General features: G+C 42.8%; 1 protein-coding gene across 1 annotated transcript; it reads right to left on the bottom strand.

Annotated features, from left to right (window-relative positions):
• Positions 1–340: 340 nt before the first annotated feature.
• Positions 341–27,291, bottom strand: LOC111180979 (uncharacterized). Its single transcript, XM_089902060.1, has 4 exons — positions 25,993–27,291; positions 19,559–19,648; positions 17,975–18,101; positions 341–4,135 (listed from the first exon to the last, which is right to left on the bottom strand). Exons 2-4 carry the CDS (start codon positions 19,628–19,630, stop codon positions 2,175–2,177), a joined length of 2,160 nt encoding a protein of 719 aa, XP_089758186.1. The 5' UTR covers positions 19,631–19,648; positions 25,993–27,291; the 3' UTR covers positions 341–2,174.

The following is a 27,291-nucleotide window of genomic DNA, read 5'->3' as shown; positions in this document are numbered from 1 at the left end:
AATTATACCTCAACAAAACAAACATAATCTAGTATCTCCGTATCAAACTCAGGAAAGAGATCTGCTCTATTATACTAACCATGGCCTACAAGGTGTTGGGGATACGAGTTCCAGTTTCCATTGTACTAATGGAAGGAAAAGACGATGACAGGAATAAGGGCAAGATGGGGAGGAACTGAAGAGATACATTGTAAGATAAAATTAACATATCGAGTTTCCAAAAATTCCAGTGATGCACCCGCACATTAGCAACAAGTCTCCTGCTTCCACATTCTGAGACTTTAGTTCATTATCTCGTATCATTTCAATTCTCTCAACCTAAATGAAAAACGTGAGAGGCCTCTTTCTTTGTGTTTAATATAACACATGCTTTGTACCTGTCATTGCTCTATGTACACTTTCATACCACACAAAACTGAAAATAACTTGATTTATGCATCCTCCAGATTTTTCACTGGATCCATAAAAAGGAAATACAAATTAAATATACAAATTGGGCTAAACAGTATTTTAAAAAGACGATAAATATGACTAACAAAATGGAATGTTACTACAGTTTAGTAACTATGAAACATATTACTTATTACTGTAACTTCAAACAGATTTTTATAGACTTTCAAAATGGCTACTGTGGGGCTTCCCTGGTGGCGCAGTGGTTGAGAGTCCGCCTGCCGATGCAGGGGACACGGGTTCGTGCCCCGCTCCGGGAAGATCCCACATGCCGCGGAGCAGCTGGGCCGGTAAGCCATGGCCGCTGAGCCTGCGCGTCCGGAGCCTGTGCTCCGCAACGGGAGAGGCCGCAACGGTGAGAGGCCTGTGTACCACCAAAAAAAAAAAAAAGGAAACTCATGAACACCGATCCTTTCAAATTATTTCCCTGAGTGCTCCAATTACAAAAAATAGGCTGTTATATTTCTTTACTTCTGAAATTTCTTCTATTTTCTTATATTTTTCGTATCCTTACTATATTTCTATTTTCACTTCATGTAAAGGTGCAATCCATGGGTCTAATTTTGGCCTCCACGCACAAAAAGGCAGGCAAAACTATAATCATATCGTGTATACCCATGAATGTTAGGAGGCAGGTATTAGGGTGTGAGAATCTGAAATTTCACTGTATTTTTATTATAGGCACCGAAATAATCTAGGATACACCATGGAATGATAGCTAAATGCAAATTATGAATATACATTTTCAAAACTGTAAGTTGTTTGAGTCTAACATGGAAAGAGATTGTTATAGATGCCATTCAACCCAAACAGCCAAATAATGTATTAATAGTGTTCATCTATTCTGTCACTCCCCAGGCTCTCAAATTTATATATTGTATCTTAAAATTGTGTCCTAGTTTTTCTAGGTTACACGGATATGAATAAACCCCACCTAAAGAAGTAGGTCCTTTTTTTTTTCTTTTTTGGCCGTGCAGTACAGCTTGTGGGATCTTGGTTCCCTGACCAGGGACTGAACCTGGGTCCTTGGCAGTGAGAGTGCGGAGTCCTAACCACTGGACCGCCAGGGAATTCCCAAGAAGTAGCTCCTTTCATCTTACTGATCCCTTTCCTGAGACCATCATGGTGACAAATGAAAAGCATGTAATGAAACTATGACATCAACAGGTTTCTAACTTCAGGTTGCAGGTCATCAACAATAATGCAGCCTTTTCAAGAAACCTCAAATAACTGAATAAAAAATTTTCACAAACTGAAGATAATTAAACTTTCCCACAGATGTCCTTTCTCTATTGGCAGATTTAGTTCCCCCAGTATAAATTTTCTTATGTGTAAGTCGACTGACAGCACTGGTTGAACACTTTATCACCTTTGTTACATTTGTAATGTTTCTTTCCGGTATGAATTCTTTGTGGTGTATCCTGAGGTCACTGCTTAAAGGCCTTGACACACTTGTACAGTTTTTATCTTATGTGAATTCATTCATGACCACAAAGGTACACATTTCTGACAAAGCTGGTCACTGTCATTACATTTGGAAGGTTTCTCTCTAGTAAGAATTCTGTTATGTTCCACAAGCCTGGTTGCAAGCTCTGCCACATACTTAAGGTTTTATATTTCTCTCCTTGATGGAGTCTCTGATTTTAAGGCTTGACCACCTGCATAAGTTTTACCTCAATCCTTATATTCTTTCTACTATGAATTCTCCAATGATCCCCAAAGCTTCAGCTTTTAATAAAAGCACTGCCACATGTATCAGCTTTATAATGTTTCTTTTCTGTATGTATTTTCTGATGCCTAGCAAGGTTTGTAAATTGGGTAAAAGCTCTGCCACACTCATGACATTTGTAAGGTTTCTCACCAGTATGTATTATCTTATGTCGATTAAGATGTGAACTATCTGTAAAGGCTTTGCCACACTCATTACATTTATGAGATTTCTCTCCAATATGAGTTCTCTTGTGACGCCAAAGCTGTGAATTCTGGACAAAAGCCTTATCGCATTCATTACATTTATAAGGTCTTTCTCCTCTATGAATCCTCTGATGTGCCGCAAGGCTTGAGTGCTGGGTAAAAGCCTTGCCACATAAATTGCATTTGAGTTCTCCAGTGTGAGTTCTCTCATGACCCCAAAGCTGTGAATGCTGCATCAAAGCCTTGACACACACACTACATTTATTTGTTTTCTTTCCGGTATGCCTTCTCTGATGCCTACTAAGACTTGAAATTTGGGTAAAAGCTCTGCCACACTCATCACATTTGTACGGTTTCTCTCCAGTATGGATTGTCTTATGCTGAGTAAGATTTGAATGTTTTGTAAAGGCTTTGCCACACTCAACACATATATAAGGTTTCTCTCCAGTATGGATTCTCATGTGCTGGGTAAGGATTGACCGCACGGGAAAGGCTTTGCCGCACTCATTACATTTGTAAGGTTTCTCGCCAGTATGAATTTTCTCATGAATCCAAAGGAGTGAACGTTGAATAAATGACCTCCCACACTCTTGACACTTGTAAGGTTTCTCCCCAGTGTGCAGCCTCTGATGACTTGCAAGGACTGAATTTCGACTAAAGACCTTGCCACACACATCACATTTGTATGGTTTCTCTCCTGTGTGGATTATCCGATGGTTCCTTAGGGCTGAGTGCACACTGAAGGCTTTGCCACACTCATTACATCTGTAAGGTTTCTCTCCAGTATGGATTATCTTATGTTGCGTAAGATTTGAATGCTTCCTAAAGGCCTTTCCACACTCAACACATAGGTAAGGCTTCTCTCCAGTATGGATCCTCTTATGCTGAGTAAGGCTTGAATGCTTCCTAAAGGCTTTGCCACACTCATTACATGTGTAAGATTTCTCTCCAAAATGCACCGTCTGATGACTTCCAAGGATTGATTTTCGACTGAAGACCTTGCCACACACATCACATTCATATGCCCTCTCTCTTGTATGGATGACCTGATGTCGAGTGAGGTTTGAGCGCTGGTTAAAGGCCTTGCCACACTCTTTACATTTGTAAGGTCTCTCTCCAGTATGAATTCTCTGATGACACGCAAGGTGTGAATTTCGACTAAACACCTTACCACATACATCACAATTATATGGTTTCTCTCCTGTGTGGATTAACTGATGTCTACTGAGGTTTGAGCCATAAGGAAAGGTTTTGCCACACTCACTACATTTGTAAGGTTTTTCCTTGTATGCTTTCTGGTCTTGTGTCAGTACTGAAGGATGCATAAAGTCACTCTTATATGTATTAGAAATGTTGGTTTGGACAATAGGAGAAATTGTCTGAAGTGGTAAAAATGAGGTACTACTCTTGATACTCTTGTCAGCCTGATTAAATTGATCAAATTTCTCTTCACTTTTAAATATATGCAGTTCATCCCGAAAACTTAATGTAAGCTTATTTTCAATAAGTTTGTTTCCAGTATCCCTTCCACCATGTTGATTTTTTCTGTCAGTGAGATTTTCACTATGGGTTATAGGCATTCCTTTGTAATTTCTTTCATCATCTCTCCACTGACACTCAAACACATGCATGTTTTCCTGGATCTCCCTGAAGTAAAAATCTCTGATTTCATGGCTTTCATGTCTTCCCAACGTCACTGTTTGGAATACTTCTCCTGTGTCACTGTTCGCTTTTGGTTTTAATTTCTTGATCACATGTATATGAGAGACAGCTACAAGATATAAAGAAACATAGGTATCCTATTAATTACAGATCGTAAATAAATGTTTCATGTTGAAAACGTGATATGACGCCAAAGGTAACACTTATCCTGAACAGAGTTATAAAACTTCCCAACCATGATCTTCAAAATTTTTGACACACTAAAGAAATAGGATCCTTTATTAATGAAAGAATAATCACATGTAATTCAAATTAATTTTAGAGTAGCCTAGTCAAACACCCTATGACAAAAACACTCACATTGTGCAAACTTAGCTCTCGAAGAAAGGGTATTTTCCACCATGACCACAAAGATCACATACCTGTTGGCAGTAAACATACTGCTGTCTCATAACTGAGGAGAAAAACCCATAATATATATTTTATGCGTAATTATTGTACATAAATAAGTACTAAAGGACAATGTACTGTAATGGTAAATAATCCAAAACAAGCTTATCTAATGAATAATCTAAATAACTCGCCGTTTAGAAATCACAAAACCATTGCAGCATTGAGAAAATAAATCAATAAAACAATTTATAAGAAAACAAAATATTTATCTTAATACACATTATAAATCCACATGTCCCCATTGAGAACAGGCATTTTACAGCATTAATAAGTGGTGCGTGTCAGATATATTGCATAATACATGCTGAAAAAACATCATCTATAAATCACAATATAAATTGGTAAATATTCTAGTAAATCATGATAAAGCCAGCATAAATAATAAGTCACCATATTATAGAAAATTTTACTCTGTGGAACTCTTTTTTTTTTTTTTTGCAGTACTCGGGCCCCTCACTGTTGTGGCCTCTCCCGTTGCGGAGCACAGGCTCCGGATGCGCAGGCCCAACGGCCATGGCTCACGGGCCCAGCTGCTCCGCGGCATGTGGGATGCCCCGGAACGGGGCATGAACCCGCGTCCCCTGCATTGGCAGGCGGACTCCCAACCGCTGCGCCACCAGGGAAGCCCTACTCTGTGGAACTCTTAACATTCCCCCTTTAGAATAAAGAAAGGACTTCTATTCTAGAAGGAGCACACAATATGAGAACTGGGAGTTATGTTGAAATCACTGACTCATGCAATATCATGTCAGGAAAATACATAACATTATAAAGAAGAGCTGGAGAAAGAAGTCAGAAGTCACAGTTATGATTTCATGACTGCAGTTATATCAATTAATTGAGGAATTCCCTCTCTATGCAGTGCCCTTTAATTATCCTGTTCACTGGCACCAAACTATATGTGATACAGAGTAATGTGCTTTGAAAATTTACTAATTAAGGTCAGAGACAACATTGTTGAGAATATACTGCAAAATAAAAACATACAAGGTGTATTGCAGACAAAGGGATATCTCATAATAAATATGACAGCAAGTTGACATATCTTATTACAGAAAAGTAACTTTTTGAGTCTTTACTGTAAAACATACAATATTCTAAGCCATCTAAAAACACTAATTTGGGGACTTCCCTGGTGGCGCAGTGGATAAGACTTCACGTTCCCAGTGCAGGGGGCCCGGGTTCAACCGCTGGTCAGGGAACAAGATCCCACATGCATGCCGCAACTAGGAGTTCACATGCCACAACTAAGGAGCTGGTGAGCTGCAACTAAGGAGCCCGCCTGCTGCAACTAAGACCCCACACAACCTAATAAAAAAAACCAAAAACAAAAAAACCACTAATTTGTTTTAAGGCTTGAGGTAAATCACCACTATTTTTAAAATAAGGACAGCAGATTCACAGGGTTTATGTACCTAACACAAATTTACACAGAAAGTGACAGAAGCAAGATTTGAACCTGTACCTACAGAATCAGACGTGTTCTTAAGCATGACTGGCCACTCAGGCAGTACAGATTACAGAATATTACAACGAATACCAGGAGCTTAGAAAGAAATACTTCAAGGGAGATATAGGAACTCAGCTGTGTCACTGTAACAGTGTGACTCGGCCACTCCTCCTGGAATTTGCTTTTGAGTCCTCATCCCTGTACATTCTGATTCAGGTCCTGTCTGGAGAAAGTTGTTCAGTGGATAAATAGGGGTCATTTTTTACAGTGTGAGTAATGCAGGGGTAGGGTGGGTGGGTAAAGGAGTGTTGTGGAAATCGGGGAGTTCCAGAGTACAGACTTAATAACTCTAGGAAATAACAGTGTATTCCATCCAAGTCAAGATACCTGGTGAGAAAGGTCAGGTCTGAGGAAGGGCAAGAGTGGAGGGCAGGGAGTAAAAAACACGTGGGTGCACAGCTTGTGTCTGCATGTCTGTGGGTCTACAACCATACAAGGGTGACTAAAATACTGAGCTCGGAGGAAAAGAAGAACTGACAAGGAGCACAATGCTGTCCCAGTTTTAACTAATGTAATTATATACAGACTATGGGGCAAAAATGGAAGAGCAGGTTTACACCTATATCAATACATGCTGTGAAATTTGTTAAACTGAGCATCTCATGCGTTCCATTTCCAGGCATGTATTCAACACACAATGATATTCCAGGATATGTGCAAGTATGGGAGAAGAATAAGGAAATGGCCATCAAGAGGAGATGGATGTGTTTACTCTGTACACACACATGCAGGTACAATAAAATGTTATCAATGGTACAGCAAAATAGGGGGATCTTGATTTTAAAATGATGATCTCCTGGCTGGGTGGGCAGAGAGTTTGTCTGGAGAAACCAAGATAGCAGGAGGTGTTTGCTAAGGTCTGAGCATTTTAAGATATGATAATGTTAGTTTTTTTTTTTAAAAAGAATTTTATTAAATAAAACACTACTTATATAAAATCTTTTAAAAAGAAATCCAGGACTGTTTGGTATTAAAAATAATAGTGTCCCTTTTCCTGGGGTCTCTAATTACTTGAACTCATATCCTGGATCTCTTAACATAATCTCCGCCATATAAAAGGCATGAGGAGTGATGTCAGCAAGATGGTAAGACCAATAAACTCAAGGCAATGATTACCCTATGGAGACACCCAGTTAATAACAATATACAACCAAAGGGGAAAAAAAATCCTTTGGGAAAACTCTGGAAACCAGTAATAAAGCTGCAGCACTCAAACAAATGACTACCCCCAAAACACTGAACCAAAAAGTGTCAGAAAGATCATGACGATTTGCTAGCCTTTGACTCACTCACTCCCCAGCACATTGCTGTGAGAATGAACAGGAGAAAGCCTCCCAAAACCCAGATCTGCCCTCAGGAGGAAATGCAAATCAAAACCACAGTGAGATATCACCTCACACCCCTCAGATGCTTTACCATCAAAAAAGACAAGAGATAACAAGTGTTGAGCAGAACGTGGAAAAAAGGGATCGCTTCTGGGAAGAATGTAAACTGTTGCAGCCACTATGGAAAACAGTATATAATTTCCTCAAAATATTAAAAAAAAAAACACCCCGCTATCATATAATGCAGCAATTCCACTGCTGGGTATATATCGAACAAAATAAGATCGCTGTCTTAAAAAGATACCTGCACTCCCATATTCATTACAGCAGTATTCACTACACCAACACATAGAAACAACCTAAGTGTCCAAAAGATGAATGGATAAAAAAAATCTAGTAGACATACACAATGCAATATTATTTAGCCACAGAAAAGAAGGAAATTCTGCTATTTGTACCAACATGGATGGATGTTGAGAGTATATGCTCAGTAAAATAAGTCACACATAAAAACTAATACTGAAGGATCTCACTTATAGGTGGAATATATATATATATATATATAGAAGAACAAAAAAGACCAAAGCTAGCAGAAGTAGAAAAAAGTAGATCAGAGATAAATGAAATAGAGAATAAAAACTACAGAAAACCACAACCACAACTGGGAGGAAGCTTCCCAAATTCCAGCTCCTTCCTTAGGAGGAAATGCAAATCAAAACCACAGTAAGCTATCATCCCACACCTGGTAGAATGGCTATCATCAAAATGTCAAGAGATAATAAGGGGAGGTGAGGATGTGTTGAAAAGGGAACCCAGTGCAATGCTGGTGGGAATGTAAATTGGTGCAGCCACCATGGAAAAGAGTATGGAGCGTTCCTCAAAATATTAAAAAACAAACAAACAAAAAAAGAATGAAACAGGAGGGAAGGAGGCAGGGCACAACCTCTGAAAGAATGACAAAGCCTGAGGACATGACATAAACTGATTAGAACCAAATGGATCCAAGATGACTGACAAGTCAACTTTTTCCACTAGACCTTGAGCCTCAGTATACGCTCACATCAGCAAGCTAAATGACACACCCACAGGCGCCATGACAGTTCCAACACCGACCATAAGGATCAAAAAGTGGGCAGTGGCCCAATTCCTGGAAATCCCCGCCTCTTCCTAAAATAGCTGGAATACTTCTCCCACTCATTAGCCTATGAAATTACCCGCTCCTCTAAAATTACCCGCTCCTATAAAAACTGACAACCCTATACCCTGGAGCTTTTCTTATCTTCTGAGACAGCCCACACTCTGTCTGAGGAGTGTGTTTCTCTCTAAATAAATCCACTTCTTACCAATCACTTTGTCTCTCACTGAATTCTTTCTGCCATGAGACATCAAGAACCTGAGCTTCATTAAGTCCTGAAACCAGGTGTGTGATCTCAGTTGGAAGACTGTGGGTTTTGGCCGTGTTCGAGTCCTGGCACGTGGGTTCAAGTCCCAAACTGAGGTGCATGGTTTCACTCCCATAGGATATAGCAATCCCACTTCTGGATACATACTGAAAGGAAGTGAAATCACTACCTCAGATATCTGCCCCCCATGCTGTTGCAGCATGATTTACAATAGCCAAGACATGGAAATAACCTAAGTGTCCAACAGTATGTAAATAAATTTTAAAATGTTACACACACAATGGAATATTATTCAGCAATAAAAAAATTAAGTAGTAAATCCTGCTACCTGTACCAGCATGGACAGACCTTCAGGGCATTATTCCAAGTCAAGTAAGTCAGGAGAGAAACACAAATACAGTATGACCTCAATTATATCACACGTAGTGGAATTTTAAAACAAAAACAAAAGCGAAACGATTAGAAAAAGAGTAGAATAGTGGTTGCAGGGGCTGCAGATTGGCAGTTTCAGTTATAAGGCGAATAAGTTCAGGGGATCTAATACACAGCATGGTGACTGTTGTTAACAATATTGTAATTATATACTTGAATTTGATAAGACAGTAGATGTTAAATGTTCTCACCACACACACACAAAATTGTAATTATGTGAATTGATGTATGTGTTACCTAAGCTGTGATAATTATTTAGTAACATATTATATGTATATCAAATCATCACTCTGTACTCTTTAAATTTACACCATGTTATGTTTGATTATATGTCAACAGACCTGGGGAAAAAGAAAATACAAAGGAGTGCACAGAAGAGATCCTGGGTGAGCTTTGACAGGGCGAGAGAGAGGCATGGACATATACACACTAACAAACGTAGTAAGGTAGATAGCTAGTGGGAAGCAGCCGCATGGCACAGGGATATTAGCTCAGTGCTTTGTGACAGCCTGGAGGGGTGGGATAGGGAGAGTGGGAGGGAGGGAGACGCAAGAGGGAAGACATGTGGGAACATATGTATATGTATAACTGATTCACTTTGTTATAAAGCAGAAACTAACACACCATTGTAAAGCAATTATACCCCAATAAAGATGTTAAAAAAAATGACATATATGATGTGACCCCAATTATTAAAAAACATTTTCATATAAAAGAAAAAAAAAAGAGATCCTGGTTTATCATATGAATAAGAATTTCAAAAAAAAAAAAAGCAGAGAGAGAGAAAGGAAGAAAAGATGGGAAAGAAAAAGATCTCAAAAGACCAAAACAGAGCCAAAGCTCCAGAAGGAAAGAAATAAGAGTAAGATTAGAGATAAAGGAACTAGAAAATATAAAAACCACAATCACAAAACTAAAAGTTGGTTCTTTGAGAGACAAATTTTACACTCAGAAAGACTAAGAAAAAATCAGAAGACTCATAGCTAAAATCAGAAATGAAAGAGGGAACATTATAACTGATTACAACTGATGCTACAGAAATCGAAAGGATTATAAGAGAATAAGCAATTCTATGTGTAAATAAAGAGTGGTAAACCAAGGAGAAATGGCTAAATTTTTAGCAACACAACCTCTGAAGACTGAACAATTCAGAAATACAAAAACTGAACAGACCTATACCTAGTAAGGAGATTGAATCACTAATCAAAAAGCATTCAACAAAGGAAAGCCAGATAGCTTCACTGCAGAATTCTACCCAACATTTAAAAACAATGAATGCCAATCTTCCTCAAACACTTGCAAAAAAACATGAAGTGGAGGAAATACTTCCAATCTCGTTCTATGAGGCCAGAATTACTCTAATAGTAAAACAGACAAAGACACTGCTAGAAAACCACATACCAATACCTCTGATGAATACTGATGCAAAAATCACAAATAAAACGATAGTAAACCAACTGCAACACCGCATTAAAAGAATTATACACCACGACCAAGGGGGATATATTTTTGGAATGCAAGGGTGGTTCAACATATAAAAACTTTTCCATGTAAACATGCACATTAATAGAGTAAAAGGAGGGCTTCCCTGGTGGCGCAGTGGTTGGGAGTCCGCCTGCCGATGCAGGGGACACGGGTCCGTGCCCCGGTCTGGAAGGATCCCGCATGCAGCAGAGCGGCTGGGCCCGTGAGCCATGGCCGCTGAGCCATGGCCGCTAAGCCTGTGCATCCGGATCCTGTGCATCCAGAGCCTGTGCTCTGCAACGGGAGAGGCCACAGCAGTGAGAGGCCCGCGTACCGCAAAAAAAAAAAAAAAAAGAGTAAAAGGGAAAAAAAAGCTACACAATCATCTCAATTGATGCAGGAAAACTATTTGAAAAAAGTTAACATGATAAAAAACACTCAATAAAGTGGAATACAAAACAGCTACCTCAACACAGGAAAGGACATGTATTAAATGGCCAAAACATCATACTCCATGTTGAAAGACTGAAAGCTTTTCCTGGAAGATCAGGAACAAGACAACAATACATGCTCTCACTATCTGTATAAAACATATTACTGAAAAAAAATTACTAGAAGTCCTAGCCGGAATGGGACGAAAAAGAAATAAAAGGTATCCAGATAGAAAAAGGAAAGAAAATTATCTGTTTCCAGCCGATATGATCAAATGTGGAGAAAGACCTGAAGATTCTGCAAAAATCCTGCTAGAACTAATGAATGAATTCAGAAAAGTTGCAAGATATATTACCAACATGCAAAAATCAAGTGGGTTTTTTTTTTTTTTTTTTTTTTTTTTTTGCGGTACGCGGGCCTCTCACTGCTGTGGCCTCTCCCGTTGCGGAGCACAGGCTCCGGACGTGCAGGCTCAGCGGCCATGGCTCACAGGCCCAGCCGCCCCGCGGCATGTGGAATCCTCCCCGACCGGGGCACGAACCCACGTACCCTGCATCGGCAGGCGGACTCTCAACCACTGCACCACAAGGGAAGCCCTCAAGTGTGTTTTTATACATTAACGATGAACAATCTGAAAGAAAACTGAGAAAACAATTCCACTGACAATAACATCAAAGAATAAAACACACATAACCTTAGCAAAGAAGATTTGTACACTGTAAACTAAAAACATTGCTGAAAAATATTAGGAAAGATACAAATAAATGCAAAAACATTCCAAGTTCATGGACTGGAATACAACATCGTCAAGATGTCAATATTACCCAAAACAATCAACATCTTCAATGCAAATACCTAGCAAAATCCCAAGTGTTTCTTGTAGAAATAGATAATTTCATCCTAAGATGCATATAAAATCTCAAGAGACAAAGAACAGCAAAAACAAGCTTGAAGAGAATAAAGTTGGCGATCTCCCACTTCCTTATTTCAATACTTAACACAGGGCTTCCCTGGTGACGCAGTGGTTAAGAATCTGCCTGCTGATGCAGGGGACACGGGTTCAAGCCCTGGTCCGAGAAGATCCCACGTGCCGCGAAGCAACAAAGCCCATGCGCCACAACTACTGAAGCCCATGTGCCCTAGAGCCCGTGCTCTGCAACGGGAGAAGCCACCGCAATGAGAAGCCCGTACACTGCAACGAGGAGTAGCCCTTGCTCACTGCAACTAGAGAAAGCCCGCACACAGCAACAAAGACCCAACACAACCAAAAACATATAAAAATAAAATAAATAAATTTATTAAAAAAAATACTTAACACGAAGGTACACTCATCAAAACAGTGTGGTACCGGCATAAGGACAGAGAGACCAGTGGAACAGAATAGAGAAATAAATGTCAGAAAGAAACAATGTGTATACGGTCAAGTGATGTTCCACAAGGGTGTCAAGACCAGTCAGTGGGGGAATGATAGTGTATACCACAAAAGATGTTGAGAAAACTGAATAACCACATGCAGAAGAATGTAGCTGGACCACTGGCTTACACCACATATGTCTAAACATGAGCTCCAAAAGTATAAGACTCATAGCAGAAAACAGGAGGAAACCTTCATGACACTGAATTCAGCAATGATCTATCAGACATGACATCAAAAGCACAGGCAACAGAAGTAAAAATGGATAAACTGGACTGCATCAAAATTTACAAGGTATTGTGCATTAAAGCACACTCAGCAGAGTGAAAAGACAATCTACGGTATGGGAAGAATATTTGCAAATCATGTATCTGATAATAGGTTAATATTGGGAATATAGAAAGAATTCTAAAAGGGTCTGATCAGCAATTCCATCATGGCGGTAGGGGTGGATCCCCACGCCAACAAGCAATGTTCAGGCATCAGCTGGGTGTACTACAGTTGAACTCAGTTGTGACACTATCTACCTGGAGATAGTCATATCCGACAGGTTAAGGGCTTGGTGTTATAAAACTGCCCCCTCCACCTCACACTTTAGATGCCAATCTCAAGTCCAGGATGTCACCAGGGCTTCTGACCAGCAGCCTACAGATCAGAGGTTCCAACGATTTATTTGTTAAGAATGTTTCATAGAACTCAGAGAAACATGTTACTTATTAGATCATCAGTTTATTATAAAGGATATAACTCAAGAACAGCCAGCTGGAAGAGGTGCATAGGGCAAGGTATGGGGAAAGGGTTCGGGGTTTCCACGCCTTCCCCCAGACCACCATTCTCCCCAAATCTCCACGTGCTCACCAGTCTGAAAGCTCTCAGAAACCTCTCCTTCTGGGTTTTCATGGAGGCTTCATTACGCAGGCATGACTGATTAAATCAGTGGCTACTGGCAGGCAAACTCAATTTCTAGCCCCTCTCCCCAACCCCTCCAATCAGGGGTGAGACTGAAAGTTCCAACCTTCTAATCACATGGCTGGTTCCCCTGGTGATAGCCCCCCATCTTGAGGGAATTTCCAAAAGTCACCTTATTACCATAAACTCAGCTGTGACTTAAGGGGGTTTGTTATGAATAACAAGACACCCATTCTACCTTCATGGCTCTGAAGTAATTTCAGAAACTGAGGACAAGACACCTAATATACCAAAAGATGCTCCCATTGCTGTTATCACTCAGGAAATTCCAAGAGTTTGGGGAGCTCTGTGCCAGACATGGGGAAGAGGGTCCTCCTCAGAACTGAACCATGTTGGCACCCAAATCTCAGACTTCCAGCCTCCAGAATGGTGAGAAATAAATTTCTGTTGTTAACAAGCCACCCAGTCTATGGAACTTTGTTAGAGGAGCCAAAACCGACTAAGAGGCCTATGATCTAGCAATTTCATTTCCCTGTATATGTAACAAAGAAACTGAAAGCAGGATCTGGAACAGATATTTGCATACCCGTGTTCACAGAGGCATTATTCACAATAGCCAAGAGGTGGAAGCAACCCAAGTGTCCACTGACAGATGAATGCACAAAAAGGTGATTATTCAGGCAAAACAACAAAAGACTCAGATCCCGGCATGTGCTACAACATGGATGAACCCTGAGGATGTTACGAAATAAGCCAGTCACAAAAAATACGATACGAGTCCACTTATGTGAGGTTATCAAACACAGTCAACTTCACGGAAACAGAAAGCAGAATGGTGTTTGCTAGGGGCTGCTGAGGGGGGATAATGGGGAGAAATCAAGTGAGTTTAAATACTCATGGTCATCAACTGAATCTATAGTCAAACAACAAGAAAAACGTGGTATATGTTAACTCTTCTAAGCTCAAATGATGTAAAACATTATGAAAGTTATTTGACACAATAAAAAAAAGAACATGAGGTCGGGGATGCTTCTACTCTTAATACTATGTATTAGTAGATACATAATTATTTCGAATCAATCAATAGTATGCAATGTGTCTAAAATTAATCAATTAGACTTCATTAATATCATCAGGAGAACAGAAGTAACCTTATGGAGACAACAGTTGAATGGCCCTCATGGGGGAGGACTTGCATTAATGGGCGCTGTAGTAACAGCAGTTCCGTGCAGAAACATTTTCTGGCCGTGGCGTGGAGACTGATGGAGGAGACCCATGTGCACAGAGGTGGTGACCAACACACACAGCAGATAAGCTGGAGGACAAGAGCACAGCACCAGTAGGAGGGACAACGGGGACCAGGTGCACTTTATATGAAGCTAATGGAAAGGAAGATGGGGAACAAGACGGTCTTCTAGTGTTCACTCAAGAATGCAATTTCCAGAAGAGGGACTGGGAGTTTGGGATTAGCAGATGCAAACTATTACATATATGTATGAATGAATCACTTTGCTGTACACCAGAAACTAACACAACACTGCAAATCAATTATACTCCAATATAAAATAAACAAACAAAAAAAAAGGAATGGAGTTTCCAGAACGTTAGAAGTTTTGCAGGAAATACAGGTGTCAGAAACAACAGTGGAGAAGAAGTTCATAAAGTGCAAGAAATGGGCTAAATTTTCTATAAAACACAACGGCATATATAAGTATTAATTCACTATATCAACACGGACATTAATGAACCTAGACAGGGAGCATGATTATTAGAATATCACAGTCATGCCCCAAAATAAAAGCTCAGTGAAATTTATATAAAATTCAACAAATTATATACAGAAAATTGAAAACATACAATAGAAAAAGCAATGAATTTTATATAACAAATTATGGCAAGGCAATCAAATGGTATTCCTGGGATTAAGAGAGTGACAATAAAGAATACATATATTCTCAAGATATTAAAAATCTCAACTTAAAAATTGTAATAAATTTAATTTAATATTTGGTACTCAGGTGAAAAGAAGTAGAAGGAATTAATGAGACTATGTTTTCAAAATATTCTGGACTAAGTGTAGGATTTAGGGAAACAGCTGCTGAGCCATACCCCCAACTCCAAAGGAGGAAATACTGTAATATATAGAAAACAATATCCACTCCCTAATCCCCCCCTCCCACACACTGCAAATATGAAACAAAGAACACAAAGAGTAGCAGCGGCTTAAACACAACAAATTACGGTACTCCACTGAAGGCATCATTCAGCTTCATAAGTTCCCTCACTAAATTGCTTCAAAATAATGTGTTGAGGTAGACTGAACAATGGCACACACAGAGGATAAAAAATGTGGTATGGACAATAGTTTAGTCAACAGCCTCAGAGATATGAGGATATGATCTTCATAACAAATGTTCCCAGCAGAAATTCGTGTGTTATTTATTGTGGCACAAAGGGGATGGTCATTCGCATATGTGAACACCATTGTCACAGTGTCCTTGAGAGATGCTTTCATGACACTCCTCCAAACTGGAAAGATTACTGAAAACACTTATCAGTCAGGCTCTCCTGATACTTTCCACCTCAGTATCCTGGGACATGCTGACCACTCTACTGAGTAGCTTCAAGTGGTGCTTCTTATGTAGCAGGATAACGTCGCAAGATATGAGTGACAGTATTCTCCATCAAGAATTTTGTTACCAAGGAAACCCACTCCATAGGAGAATCCACCAAAAATCGTCCGTTACTTAAAGGTGGATGATCACGGCAAAAAAATAGGATAAAATTTCAGACCCTAGGACTGTGTATTTCAGAAGCAAGTTTCAGGGGCAAATTCATGCAAACTTAAGAGAATATGAAATCTGGAAGAGTCTATATTACCCAACTAGATAGAGTAGTGCAAGAGGCAGGAAGATACAAGATGTGGGGGCAGATCTTGTAGGATCTTGAGAAGGGACCATGTGCTCTATCCACAGATGCCAAGCTAAGAGCCTGAAAGACTGGCACATGCTCCTCATGTAGGACTGGGGATTAAAAAGATCTCTCTGTCCACCGTCTTTACAGTATCCCTAAGTAACAATCACAGATGATCCAACCCACCTCCCGTTACACACCCCCAAGCTGTGTGACAAAAATAGAACAGGGGCTTCCCTGGTGGCGCAGTGGTTGAGAATCTGCCTGCCAATGCTGGGGACACGGGTTCGAGCCCTGGTCTGGGAAGATCCCACATGCTGCGGAACAACTGGGCCCGTTAGCCACAGCTACTGAGCCTGTGCGTCTGGAGCCTGTGCTCCGCAACAAGAGAGGCCGCGATGGTGAGAGGCCAGCGCACCGTGATGAAGAGTGGCCCCCGCTCCCCGCAACTAGAGAAAGCCCTCGCACAGAAATGAAGACCCAACACAGACAAAATAAATTAATTAATTAAAAAAAAAAAAGAACAGGAGGAAGGGTGGAGGGATTTGAACAGGCAGGCAGGGCTTGAGACAGCCCCATGCAGGTTCTGGGGTGACAGATGGAATCAAAGAGCAGCCAGTGTTTTCTCATCTCCTGATTAGGTCTCCTAAGTACAGCAAATGGAGATGGAACTGGGAAAGGTCCAGGGGTTAGGACTGTGGAGATGTCAGCTCTGATCAATATGGACTAAGAACTAAGCATCTGATGGAATCAAGAACAGAACGAGAGACCAAGGGGAAAAGAGACCCCTTTCAAACATCCCGTCCCACGCTCCTCAAGGAGCCAAAGAGTTCACAGGAGCCAGATGATGGGGTGTAGATCATGATAAAAACTCTGCCTTTGTCTGTTTTGGAGCTGCAGCACCCCTGAAGGGTGAAAAGACACATTTTACATGTTGAAGGACAGAGTGGTAAGTTAGGGAGGAGAAAAATTTCCTCTGAGAGTTCACAAGAAATAAACTTCTGTTTTTCCATAGAACTCTCCCACTTAAGGAAAGTTTCCCAAACACTATTAATGGTGAGGTTTCCTCTCTGCTCTTCTGAGCTCCGACCTGTGTTGGCACCTTTGATACGTTCCCATTCATTTGATTTTTTGCTATTTTTCACTTCACTCTGCAGAGCCCAGAGCTCTTTCCCTTGCTCCAAAATGGAGATGATATTCACAACAGAAAGAAATTCGTACTCATAAAAAGAAAGGAACATGGTGTCCTGTGGCGTTTCCAGAATCCCAGTTCCTTGTTCAGGTGAGGAGTGAGGACATTACACATGGGTCTGGAGAAACATTTCACAAATTCATCCACCACCTCCTTCTGAATACACAGGGAACAGTATAATATGCAGACATCTAGCTCTCTTCCTAGAACTACTGAATCAAAAGCACAGGGGTAGAAAACAAGAAATTTTATATATTAAGAGTTTGCCATTGGGCTTTGTAAATACTGAAGCTCTGGAACAACTAGTATATCATGAAATGGGCAGATTCCTGAAGAAAAGCAATTTTAAACTCCTGATGTCGAATCATAAAGCTTTTTATGTCTGAGTCAACAGGGCTTTCAGGTCAGTCAAGCAAAACAGGGCCTCCCAAGAGGCACACAAGGGAAAATGCAAACATACGCAAGGGCAGATCCCAACTTCTAGAGGGAAGTTATCCTCACCCAGGGAGAGCAGGTTCCCGTAGGTCTCCAACATCACGTCCCGGTACAAGGCTCTCTGAGCCGGGTCCAGGCATTCCCACTCTTCCCGAGAGAACGTGATGGCCACGTCCTCAAAGGTCAACTGTCCCTGAAACAAAAGATACATCTCACCAAGGGGCCATGAGGAGAGTTCTTACCGTCACATAAAAGGAGAAGAGAGGATCAACTGGGTTGAAGAGTGCGTTCTGACAGATTTGAGTAAAGGCATTTTGAGCAAGTTATATGCCTGAAATTTTAGTTTCTTTGCTTCCACAAAAGATTACGCTACCCTCCGAGTCAGTGTGGATTACTGGTTTTTGTGGATGATACATGAAATATACAAGTAAAAACGCAACACGGGTTGTCTACACAGGAGTGTCAGATATTCAGTATGCAGATCAGCTAGGACATGAGTGGTGTCTTCAGAGGCGACTCCACAGTGGCTTTACCGAGAGATCAGGATCTTAAAATTGTGATGAGGATAACAAAGAACAATGATGAAACGCATGTGAACACGTCCTATGTGCTAAGCATTACGCTTGAGACTTTACATATATTAACTTGTTACCGACATAATAGCTCATTAGAGAAAGACCTGTTCCCACTTTACAGAGGAGAAAACTGTGTCACAGACACTCTAAGAAACTCGCCTCAGATCAAATAGCTAAGAAATGACACAGCGAGCACCTGAACTCAGGTGGTCGGCCCCTATTCAAACCTAAACAATCAAAGTTAAGTACAGCATGAAAAGTACCCTGACAGAGGGCTCCCTGAAAAACCCTGAAACATACAAGGTGAACAACGTGCAAATGCATAAAAAGTCATATATAAATACATACGTGTCTACACATAATGTTACCATTTTTGCTACTATTTAAATTATTACTGGGATAGTGTAAAAGAGGATTAACATGTAATTTCAACTGCTAAAAAAATATAAAACTTATTTATAAAATATTTTATAAAAGCCATGGACTTTCACATCCATGCACTAATGCACACACATGTAGACACACCATTCACTAAAATGAGAGCAGCTGTCTCAACATATTTTGGATGACTTTTTAAATTATTTTGATCAATGTATTTCAACATCTCTGGGACAATGAAAATGTACTAAGTGTACTTAATTTAGTTTGTCAACATTATTCTATAGTAGGTTAGTAAAACACAGATACAAACATGAAGAAATATATAATGCTTTAATGTCTATAAAATACATATACTCAAAAATACAAATATAATTTTATCCATTTAAATTTAGATATGTAGCTATTAAAAAAAGCCAAACCAAGTTTATTTGTTTATTCCAGTAATAAAATATTGATTCAAAATTGGAAGGGTTCTTAGTGGTGTACATTAATTTAACAGATTAAGGAAAGAAATGATCAAAATAGTAGAGTTGAAAAATTCTTGGATAATTAAAAATCATGACAAAAAGAATACTAAAAAAAAAACAAAACAAACTTTTATTGAGCAAACTGAAGCATCAGAGAAGATTGGCAAGTCCGAAGAAGGGCATTTTGGAAGGACAGACAAAATAATCAACTGACAATACGACTTTACCTGACTCACAGCCATTCCTGACTCCTTTTCTTTCCTCTCCCTCCTCTTCCAGGCTTCTTCCTCAGACAACATGAGTCTTTAGAGGTTGACCTTGAAAGTTGGAAAGATGCTGTTTAATGCATAGAATCAACACACCCCCTTCCTGAGTCACCACCACACACACAGGGAAGCCCTCAGCATGTGGAACAGACGGTCCTCTGCTGCCCACTGTCCCAGGAGGGACTCAGGACAGTAACTCCCACACAGAGACCAACAGGTAAGTTTCCCCACACTTTCCATCAGATCTCGCTCCCCTCCTGGTGAGGCCCTCACGTACCCAGCAGCAGCGGGCACCTCAGCTGGACCCGACGATCCCCTTCAGGTCACCGACCAGCCCTGATCCACCCCCACGCAGAGCAGAGCCCTCACCCTCAGCCCAGATCTCAGCCCTCAGGAATGGGGGGACTCAGAGTCCTGATGCTCACTGACGGATCCAGATTGGAACATCCTGGGGCAACATAGATATTATCGAGCTTTGGTCTCACACTGACTACATGAAGAGGAATCCCTGGTCAGAGGGTACAAAACATGTCTATGCATAAAGCCTCATCGATCTAATGGGAAGACTGGGTTGAGCACCACTCACAGGAGGCAAGCCCAGCACAGCCCCCACTTTCTTATTCTTTCCCAGCTTAATCGAGGTGTAACTGACGAACAAAAATGGTGCACATATAAGGTGTACGATGTGATTACTTGACAGATGTATACACTGTGAAATAATTATCACAATCAAGTAATTACACTTCCATCAACCCACAATTACCGTCTTGTGTCTGCGTGGTGAGAACACTTAACATTTATTCTCTCTGCAAAATTCAAGCATATAGAAATACACTACAATCAACTACAGTCAGCATGCTGCACACTAGCTCCCCAGAACTCAACTCATTTTACAACTGAAAGTTTACCCCTTTGACCAAAATCTCCCCATTTTCACCAACTCCCGGACCTTGGTAACCACCATTCTACTCTCTGGTTCTATGAGTTTAACTTTTTCAGTTTCCACACATTAGCGAGATCAGACAGTATGTCTTTCTAGGTCTGGCTTAGTTTACTCAGCAGAATGTCCTCCATGTTCATCCACGGTGTCATAAATGGCAGGACCCTTCATTTTTACGGCTGAATAATAATAGTTCATGGTATGTATATAACACATTTTTGTTATGCATTTGTCTGTCACCAGACCTTCATGTTGTTTCTACATCTTAGCTGCTATGACTAATGCAGGGATGCTCACAGGAGTGCAGGTATCTCCTTCCAAATACTGATTTTGTCTCCTTTGCATCAACAGCCAGAACGGGCTTGCTAGGCGGTCTGCCTGACCTATTTTCAAGTTTTGAAGAAACTCCACATTGAGTTCCACAACTGCTGTACCATTTACATTCCCACCAACAGTGTAGGAGGGTTCCCTTTTATCCCCACCCTTGCCAATGCTTGTTATCTCTTACCTACTGGCTAACAGCCATTCTGAAAGGTGTGACACCTCCCTGTGGGTCTGCTCTCCCCTGAGGCCTGGTTCTCACCAGGACTCGGCCAGTGGAAGGGGAAGAAGCAGAAGGAAACGTGCAGAGCAGGCGTTAGGGACCAGAGGTGGGGGTGAGGGTGTGGCTGGCATGTTAAATGGGAGGGGGGTGGTCAGAGAAGGCTCCACTCAGACGCTGACATCAGACCACAGACCTGGGGGAAGAAGCGTGTTTGCCACCTGGATCTGAGGGACAGCCCCTGTGAGGGCCCTGGGACAGCAGGAACCTTGACCCCAGGAAAAGGAAGGAGCCTTGGGTGCCTGCAGCAGGGTGAGGAGATGGGCGGGAGGGGAGGTCAGAGAGGCACCAGGGGAAGCAGATGACGAAGGGCCTTGGTCTCTAAGCATTTTCCTTCCATAAGAAAAAAAGAATTTTAGCAACCACATATTCCATCACTCGTTTTAAGTAAACATCTAATATTTTTGTATCTTACATTTTAGAACAATTACACATAACATAGTGTTTTATATATTTTATATACATACCAAAATGTTCATCAGAGCCCCAGGAAGCATGGTGTCGCCCTCAAGCAAGATGTGTTAGACGGTAGGGGGAACACAGTCAGGGATCTCAAGGAGTCAGTTTCGGACAAATTAAGGCGGAGATGCCTGTTAGATGTCCCAGCAGAGATGTCGAGGAGACAGGTGGACACAGGATTCCAGACTTTAAGGGAGAGATGTGGGCTTGAGAGGGCAAACTGGGAGACGGGCAAGTGGTGTTGAAAACTCTTGAGAAGAGATGATGAGGAAAGGCAGCGGATGTAGACAAGAGAAGAGGTTCAACGACTAAAACTTTTGGAGGCTGCCACGTTCAGAAACCAGGGTGTTCAGAAAAATTCATCAGAGGACAGCGAGAAGGGAACAGGGAAGTGAGAAGAAAATTGAAGCAAACGGACTTTTAAAGGTTAAATCAGTCTTTCAAGAAAATCAGTCTTTCAAGAAAATCAGTCTTTCAAGGAAGAAGGAGTGATCCAGTGCGCAACATGCTGCCGATACAACAAGCAAGATGAGAAGAGGAAATAAATTATTCGATTGAGAGATGAGGTCATTGGTGACTCTGGAAAAGAAAGTATCAGTAGATGGTGGATGTGAAAGCTTGATTGGGTGGGGTTCACAGGGGAACTAGAGGCTAGAATTGAAGACAAAGAATATAAACAAGTTTGTAGTATACTGTGCTCTGAAATGGAGCATTGAGAAAAGGTACTTAGTAGTGGGGACAATGTAGTTAATTAAGAATGCTTTGTTTTTTTCGGTTTTTTTTTTGCGGTACACGGGCCCCTCACTGCTGTGGCCTCTCCCGTTGCGGAGCACAGGCTCCGGACGCGCAGGCTCACCGGCCATGGCTCACGGGCCCAGCCACTCCGCGGCATGTGGGATCTTCCCGGACCGGGGCATGAACCCGTGTCCCCTGCATCGGCAGGTGGACTCTCAACCACTGCGCCACCAGGGAAGTCCAAGAATGCTTTGTTTTAAAGATGGTAGAGTGAGCTTCCCTGGTGGCGCAGTGGTTGAGAATCCGCCTGCCAATGCAGGGGACACGGGTTCCAGCCCTGGTCCAGGAGGATCCCACATGCCGCGGAGCAACCTAAGCCTGTGCGCCACAACTACTGAGCCTGCGCTCTAGAGCCCTCGAGCCACAACTATTGAGCCCGCGTGCCACAACTACTGAAACCCACATGCTAGAGCCCGTGCTCTGCAACAAGAGAAGCCACTGCAATGAGAAGCCCGAGCACTGCAACAAAGAGTAGCCCCCACTTGCTGCAACTAGAGAAAGCCTGCGTGCAGCAATGAAGACCCAACGCAGCCAAAATAAATTAATTAATTTAAAAAAAAAAGAAAGAGTGCTACTTCCAATAGAACATCTTTAAAAAAATAAAGATGGTAGAGTGCATAAAAAGGTTTTGGCGTGTGTGTGTGTGTGTTGGTCCTTGTGTGTAAGATAGGCAACACCACCATTTGTGTATGCTGATGAAAATAACCCCCTAAAAGTCAAATACATGATGCAGTGGAGGAAGGATGCCATGCCGTCCTGACAGAGTGAAGCTGGCAACAAGGGCACAATCGCACGGTCAGCCGCAGCCAGAAGCAGGGACAGACTCTTCACAGTTGGTACTGAGGAGACAACACAGGCCCTGAGGCAGATGGGTGAGCCAGTTAGAGGAGATCTCTTCCCTTCGCTCCAGGGGCTCAATGAAGAAGAAACAGGGCCTTTGAGAGAAAAGACGGGAGAGGATGAATTGGACTTATGAGGGCCTGTAAAGGAAGGGCATGGAGCAGACACATAGGGAATGTGAGGGAACAGAGCCAGGAATCTGAAGTGAGACCAGTCAATCTGGGGGTGTGCTTTTCTCCAGCTGCGATGAGCCACACGGGGACAGCACAGAGGAGGCACAGCTGGATGTGATGGGGATGCCAGGGAGGGCAAGGAAGTAGAGGGTCACAGGAGAATGAGTGCACACGTCCTTTGCTTTGGGGCATCTGACTTGCACGGCTGTAAGTAAGTGACAGTGTGCTTGTCTCCATTATGGAAAAACAACCTGGATAAGGTAGTACCCCACTGGCTTATCATTTTACCCCTGATGCAGACAAAACAAGCCTGGGCTATAGTACACACTCCGTATGTAGTCAGCAAATTAATGAGAGGGGCACAGAGTGAAACTCGTACACCCTCCGGCATGGTCTTCACTTTGGGGGACAGATGTGTGCAGGTGTCCTTTGCCCTGGAAAGAGTGAGGCAGGAGCTGACCAGGAACAGCAGAAATGGGTCTAGCCAAGGGTCCTCCATCCAGACAATGCCCCTTACCCTCAACAAGTGCAAAGGGCAAGTGTAAGTTCAACCGGGACCGCAGTGAGCTCAACCAAGGGGTAGCTGCCTCAGGCTGAGCAAGACCCATTTCAGAAATAAAAGAGCCTAAAATCAGCAGAAAAAGGAGAGGCCTCCCGGCTGCCTAGACCCCTCGATGGAGAAAAGGTCTCGGTGTCTAGGATTTCTCACTCTGCAATGACATTGGCTTAAAAAAAAATCACAACCTGGGACTTCCCTGGCGGCCCAGTGGTTAAGACTCTGTGCTTCCAACGCAGGGGGCACAGGTTCGATCCCTGGTCAGGGAAGTAAGATCCCATATGCTGCGGTGGGGCTGGGGGGTGGGAGGGTCACAGCCTGAAATCCTGACTTGATTGGGTTGGTTGGGATTGTGCAAAGCAACAGCAGAAGCACAGCAGGAAGTGGGTGTCTGAACCGAACAGTAGAGGGGAAGCTGGAAGACTTGAGGGAGGCAAGGCACAAAGAGAGAAAACACGTTTCTTCCTCAAGTCACCTACCTGGGGAACCACCAGCACTGCCATTCTAGCGAACACAACAGAGAAACGTGTATGAAGGGCGAGTGTGTGTTGGGTAGGAACACAAGTTCCTTTCTGTCATCTGACCTCATCAGCTCACCCCATTCTACACTCTACTAACTGCTGAGCCCCAGATCCACTGGTGAGTATGAACAGAGCTTTTCCTTCATCCCACTCCTGAGTTTTCCTGCAAATACCAGGGCTGTAACTCCCCAAATGAGGCTCCTCTTCCTGTCTCCAAATTCCCTTCTCAGACCATAGCAGCCCTTCTCATTGGTTCCGCATTTAGTTTAAAACATCTTGCTCATCTGCTCCCCAGCTGCCTTGTGACTGGTGTGTGTGTGTGTGTGTGTGTGTGTGTGTGTGTGTGTGGTGTTTTGGGACAGATGTGCAGAGGACAGTAGAGAACCCACCACTGGCCTGTTAGGAAGAAAGTAGAAGCTGCATTTTCTCAACAATGAGCCTTTGTACTTCAATTCACCTTGGTGTTGACTGCCCCTGATTCCTGGAACAATCCTTCCCCGAGTCATAGGGCGTTATGGCCCCTCTCAAGTTGTGCCCATAGACACATCCCCCACAGGTCCTCCGTATGAAACTTTTCTGCCATCTGCAGCTCAAGACCCAATGTTTCCCTTCTGGAGTCATACAGACTTACGAAGTCTCATGCGGCCCAAGACACTCCCAAGACACCCCATAATGATCCCTTACCCTACTATGAAACCCCACAAAACATTCCAAACCCTAATAACTCATGCATTTAGATGGAACAGTTCACATGAAGACCCTCGAGGACCCACTAGACTGAAGACACCATATTTTCATTCAGTGACCTCAGCACAAACACTGTCATCTCCAAAAACTACTACTAAAAGAGGTGTCTCCAGTGATACACATGTCCCAACAAGACCCCAACATCTTTGAAGAAAACACTCCAAATTCTCTTTCGTATCTTCCAAAATGCTACTGGAACTTTCTTCACCTGCAACTCAAAATATCTCAAAACACAAAAGGTAACCCAGAAAATGATCTCTGAAGGTTTTCCCTGTAATTACTATATGGGATGCATGATGATTCTTGCCTTCCCAAAAGATCCCACAGACGTCACTGAGTGGCGTGGATTCTGTGGGACACCCTCTAGGCACCCGTTAGGACCAACACCCCATCATCCTGCATACAGAGCTCGCCCTGTGGGCTCAGCTCAGGCCTTGATTCTAACAATATCACAGGAATACATCTCTCTCTGCCAAATCCACTGCCTTCATTCCTCCACAGGTGTGATCATGAGTTACTTGATTAAACCCATGCGTGCAAATCTCAGTCTCCGCATCTGTGTCCCAGGAAACGTGAGCTAAGACACTAGAGCACCCCAAACCATTCCATGCAGCCCACAACCACCCATAAACCCACTTGCAGATGCTCCAGCCAGAACTGCAGCATCCCTTGCCAACAGTTCCACACACCCCATGATCCCACAACTCTGCTTGGGACAGGTGCACACACCATTCATTGGGCTCATCGAGAGGCCCACACTTACTTCCGTATCCCTCCGGCAGACACCTACAGGCTCCTCTCCACTTTCTCCATTTTTCCTGCTTTCCTTCATGCATGCCTGAGCAAACAGGGCTGAAAGACACAGAGACCTATGGGCACAGGATCGCGAGAGGAACACACACAAGCTACAAACTGAAGGGCACTGGGCATTCAGTATGGAGATCAAGAAGGTGGTCCTCCTGGGAAAACGCTGAAAGGGGTCAGCTTGGAAATAAGCTCTGGGCAAACGTCTTCATCATGAATAGAGGGGCTCTGTAGGAAGAAGGTTCCGGGTCAATCCAGCCCATTCTTCATCACTTGCAGAGAACAGACAAGAGGTACTTGAGAGGCACATCTACTTAGTAGCTCACAGATCACATAAAAGGGAAGAAAACGCAATACTAGATTGACTGACGGAACTCACTTTCAACTGTTAAAAGATCACTGACATCCTTACCAAGTACTCATTGAAACAGGCCCTCACCCATCCTCTACGTTGCCATCTGTTCTCACTCATTCTTATTTTCACCTTAGTTTTCCTATTTCTCTGTCAACCGCTCTGTCTCTGCTTCTCCTGATCCCCCTCGCCCACATATTTACCGTGATGTCGACTGAATTAAGATGCCCGCCCAGCGGAAGTGCACATTCTCCAGCGGGGTGGACTTTGAGACCGAAGAACACTGAGCGTCACACGGCTGGCCCAGGTCACCTCCCCCTATGCGGGGTGAGGGGAAGGGCTGACTAAGAAGCGGAGGCCGGGGGAGCAGAAGGACCGGCCTGAGGAAGACACGAAAAAAGACTGGCGTGGAGGAAGGGGGTCTCAGGAGAGGGGCGGGCTCTCCAGAATCCCGGGACCGGGGAGAGGACGCGGCCTGTCCGGGAGCGGGGCGGCCAGCGCTGCCCTCCAGGGGCCGAGAGGGCGAGACTGGGGTGGAGCGAATCCACCTCACAGAAGAGGACTTCACAGAGGGGGCGGAGGTCAGTAAAGGATTTTAACCAGGAAAATGCAGCGAAAAAGAAGCGAAAAGAAAAGCCAAAGGAACGAACTAGCCTCAGAGCGATTTCAAACCCAGAGGGAAACGACCCCTGCCCTGTGACGGCGACGTCTGGACTTACTTGGGGCGGAGGGGCAGGTGCGGTGATTTTAAGGTCCGTAGTGACTCCCACACCCAGAGGATGGGTTGGGGTGGGGGTTGTGAAGCGCAAATTTACACTAGAAAGAAGAAACTTACGCTCCTCCTGTGACCTTCGCTCCGCGCTCTCCGCTTCCGGGTCCGTTGGCAACTGCGCACGCGCGGAGTTG

The sequence above is a fragment of the Delphinapterus leucas genome, chromosome 20, assembly GCF_059928025.1.
Source record: "Delphinapterus leucas isolate spDelLeu-1000000601 "Yukka" chromosome 20, BTC_Dleu_Yukka2, whole genome shotgun sequence".
Lineage (NCBI taxonomy): Eukaryota > Metazoa > Chordata > Mammalia > Artiodactyla > Monodontidae > Delphinapterus > Delphinapterus leucas.
This window is presented reverse-complemented; position numbering and strand designations above follow the sequence as displayed.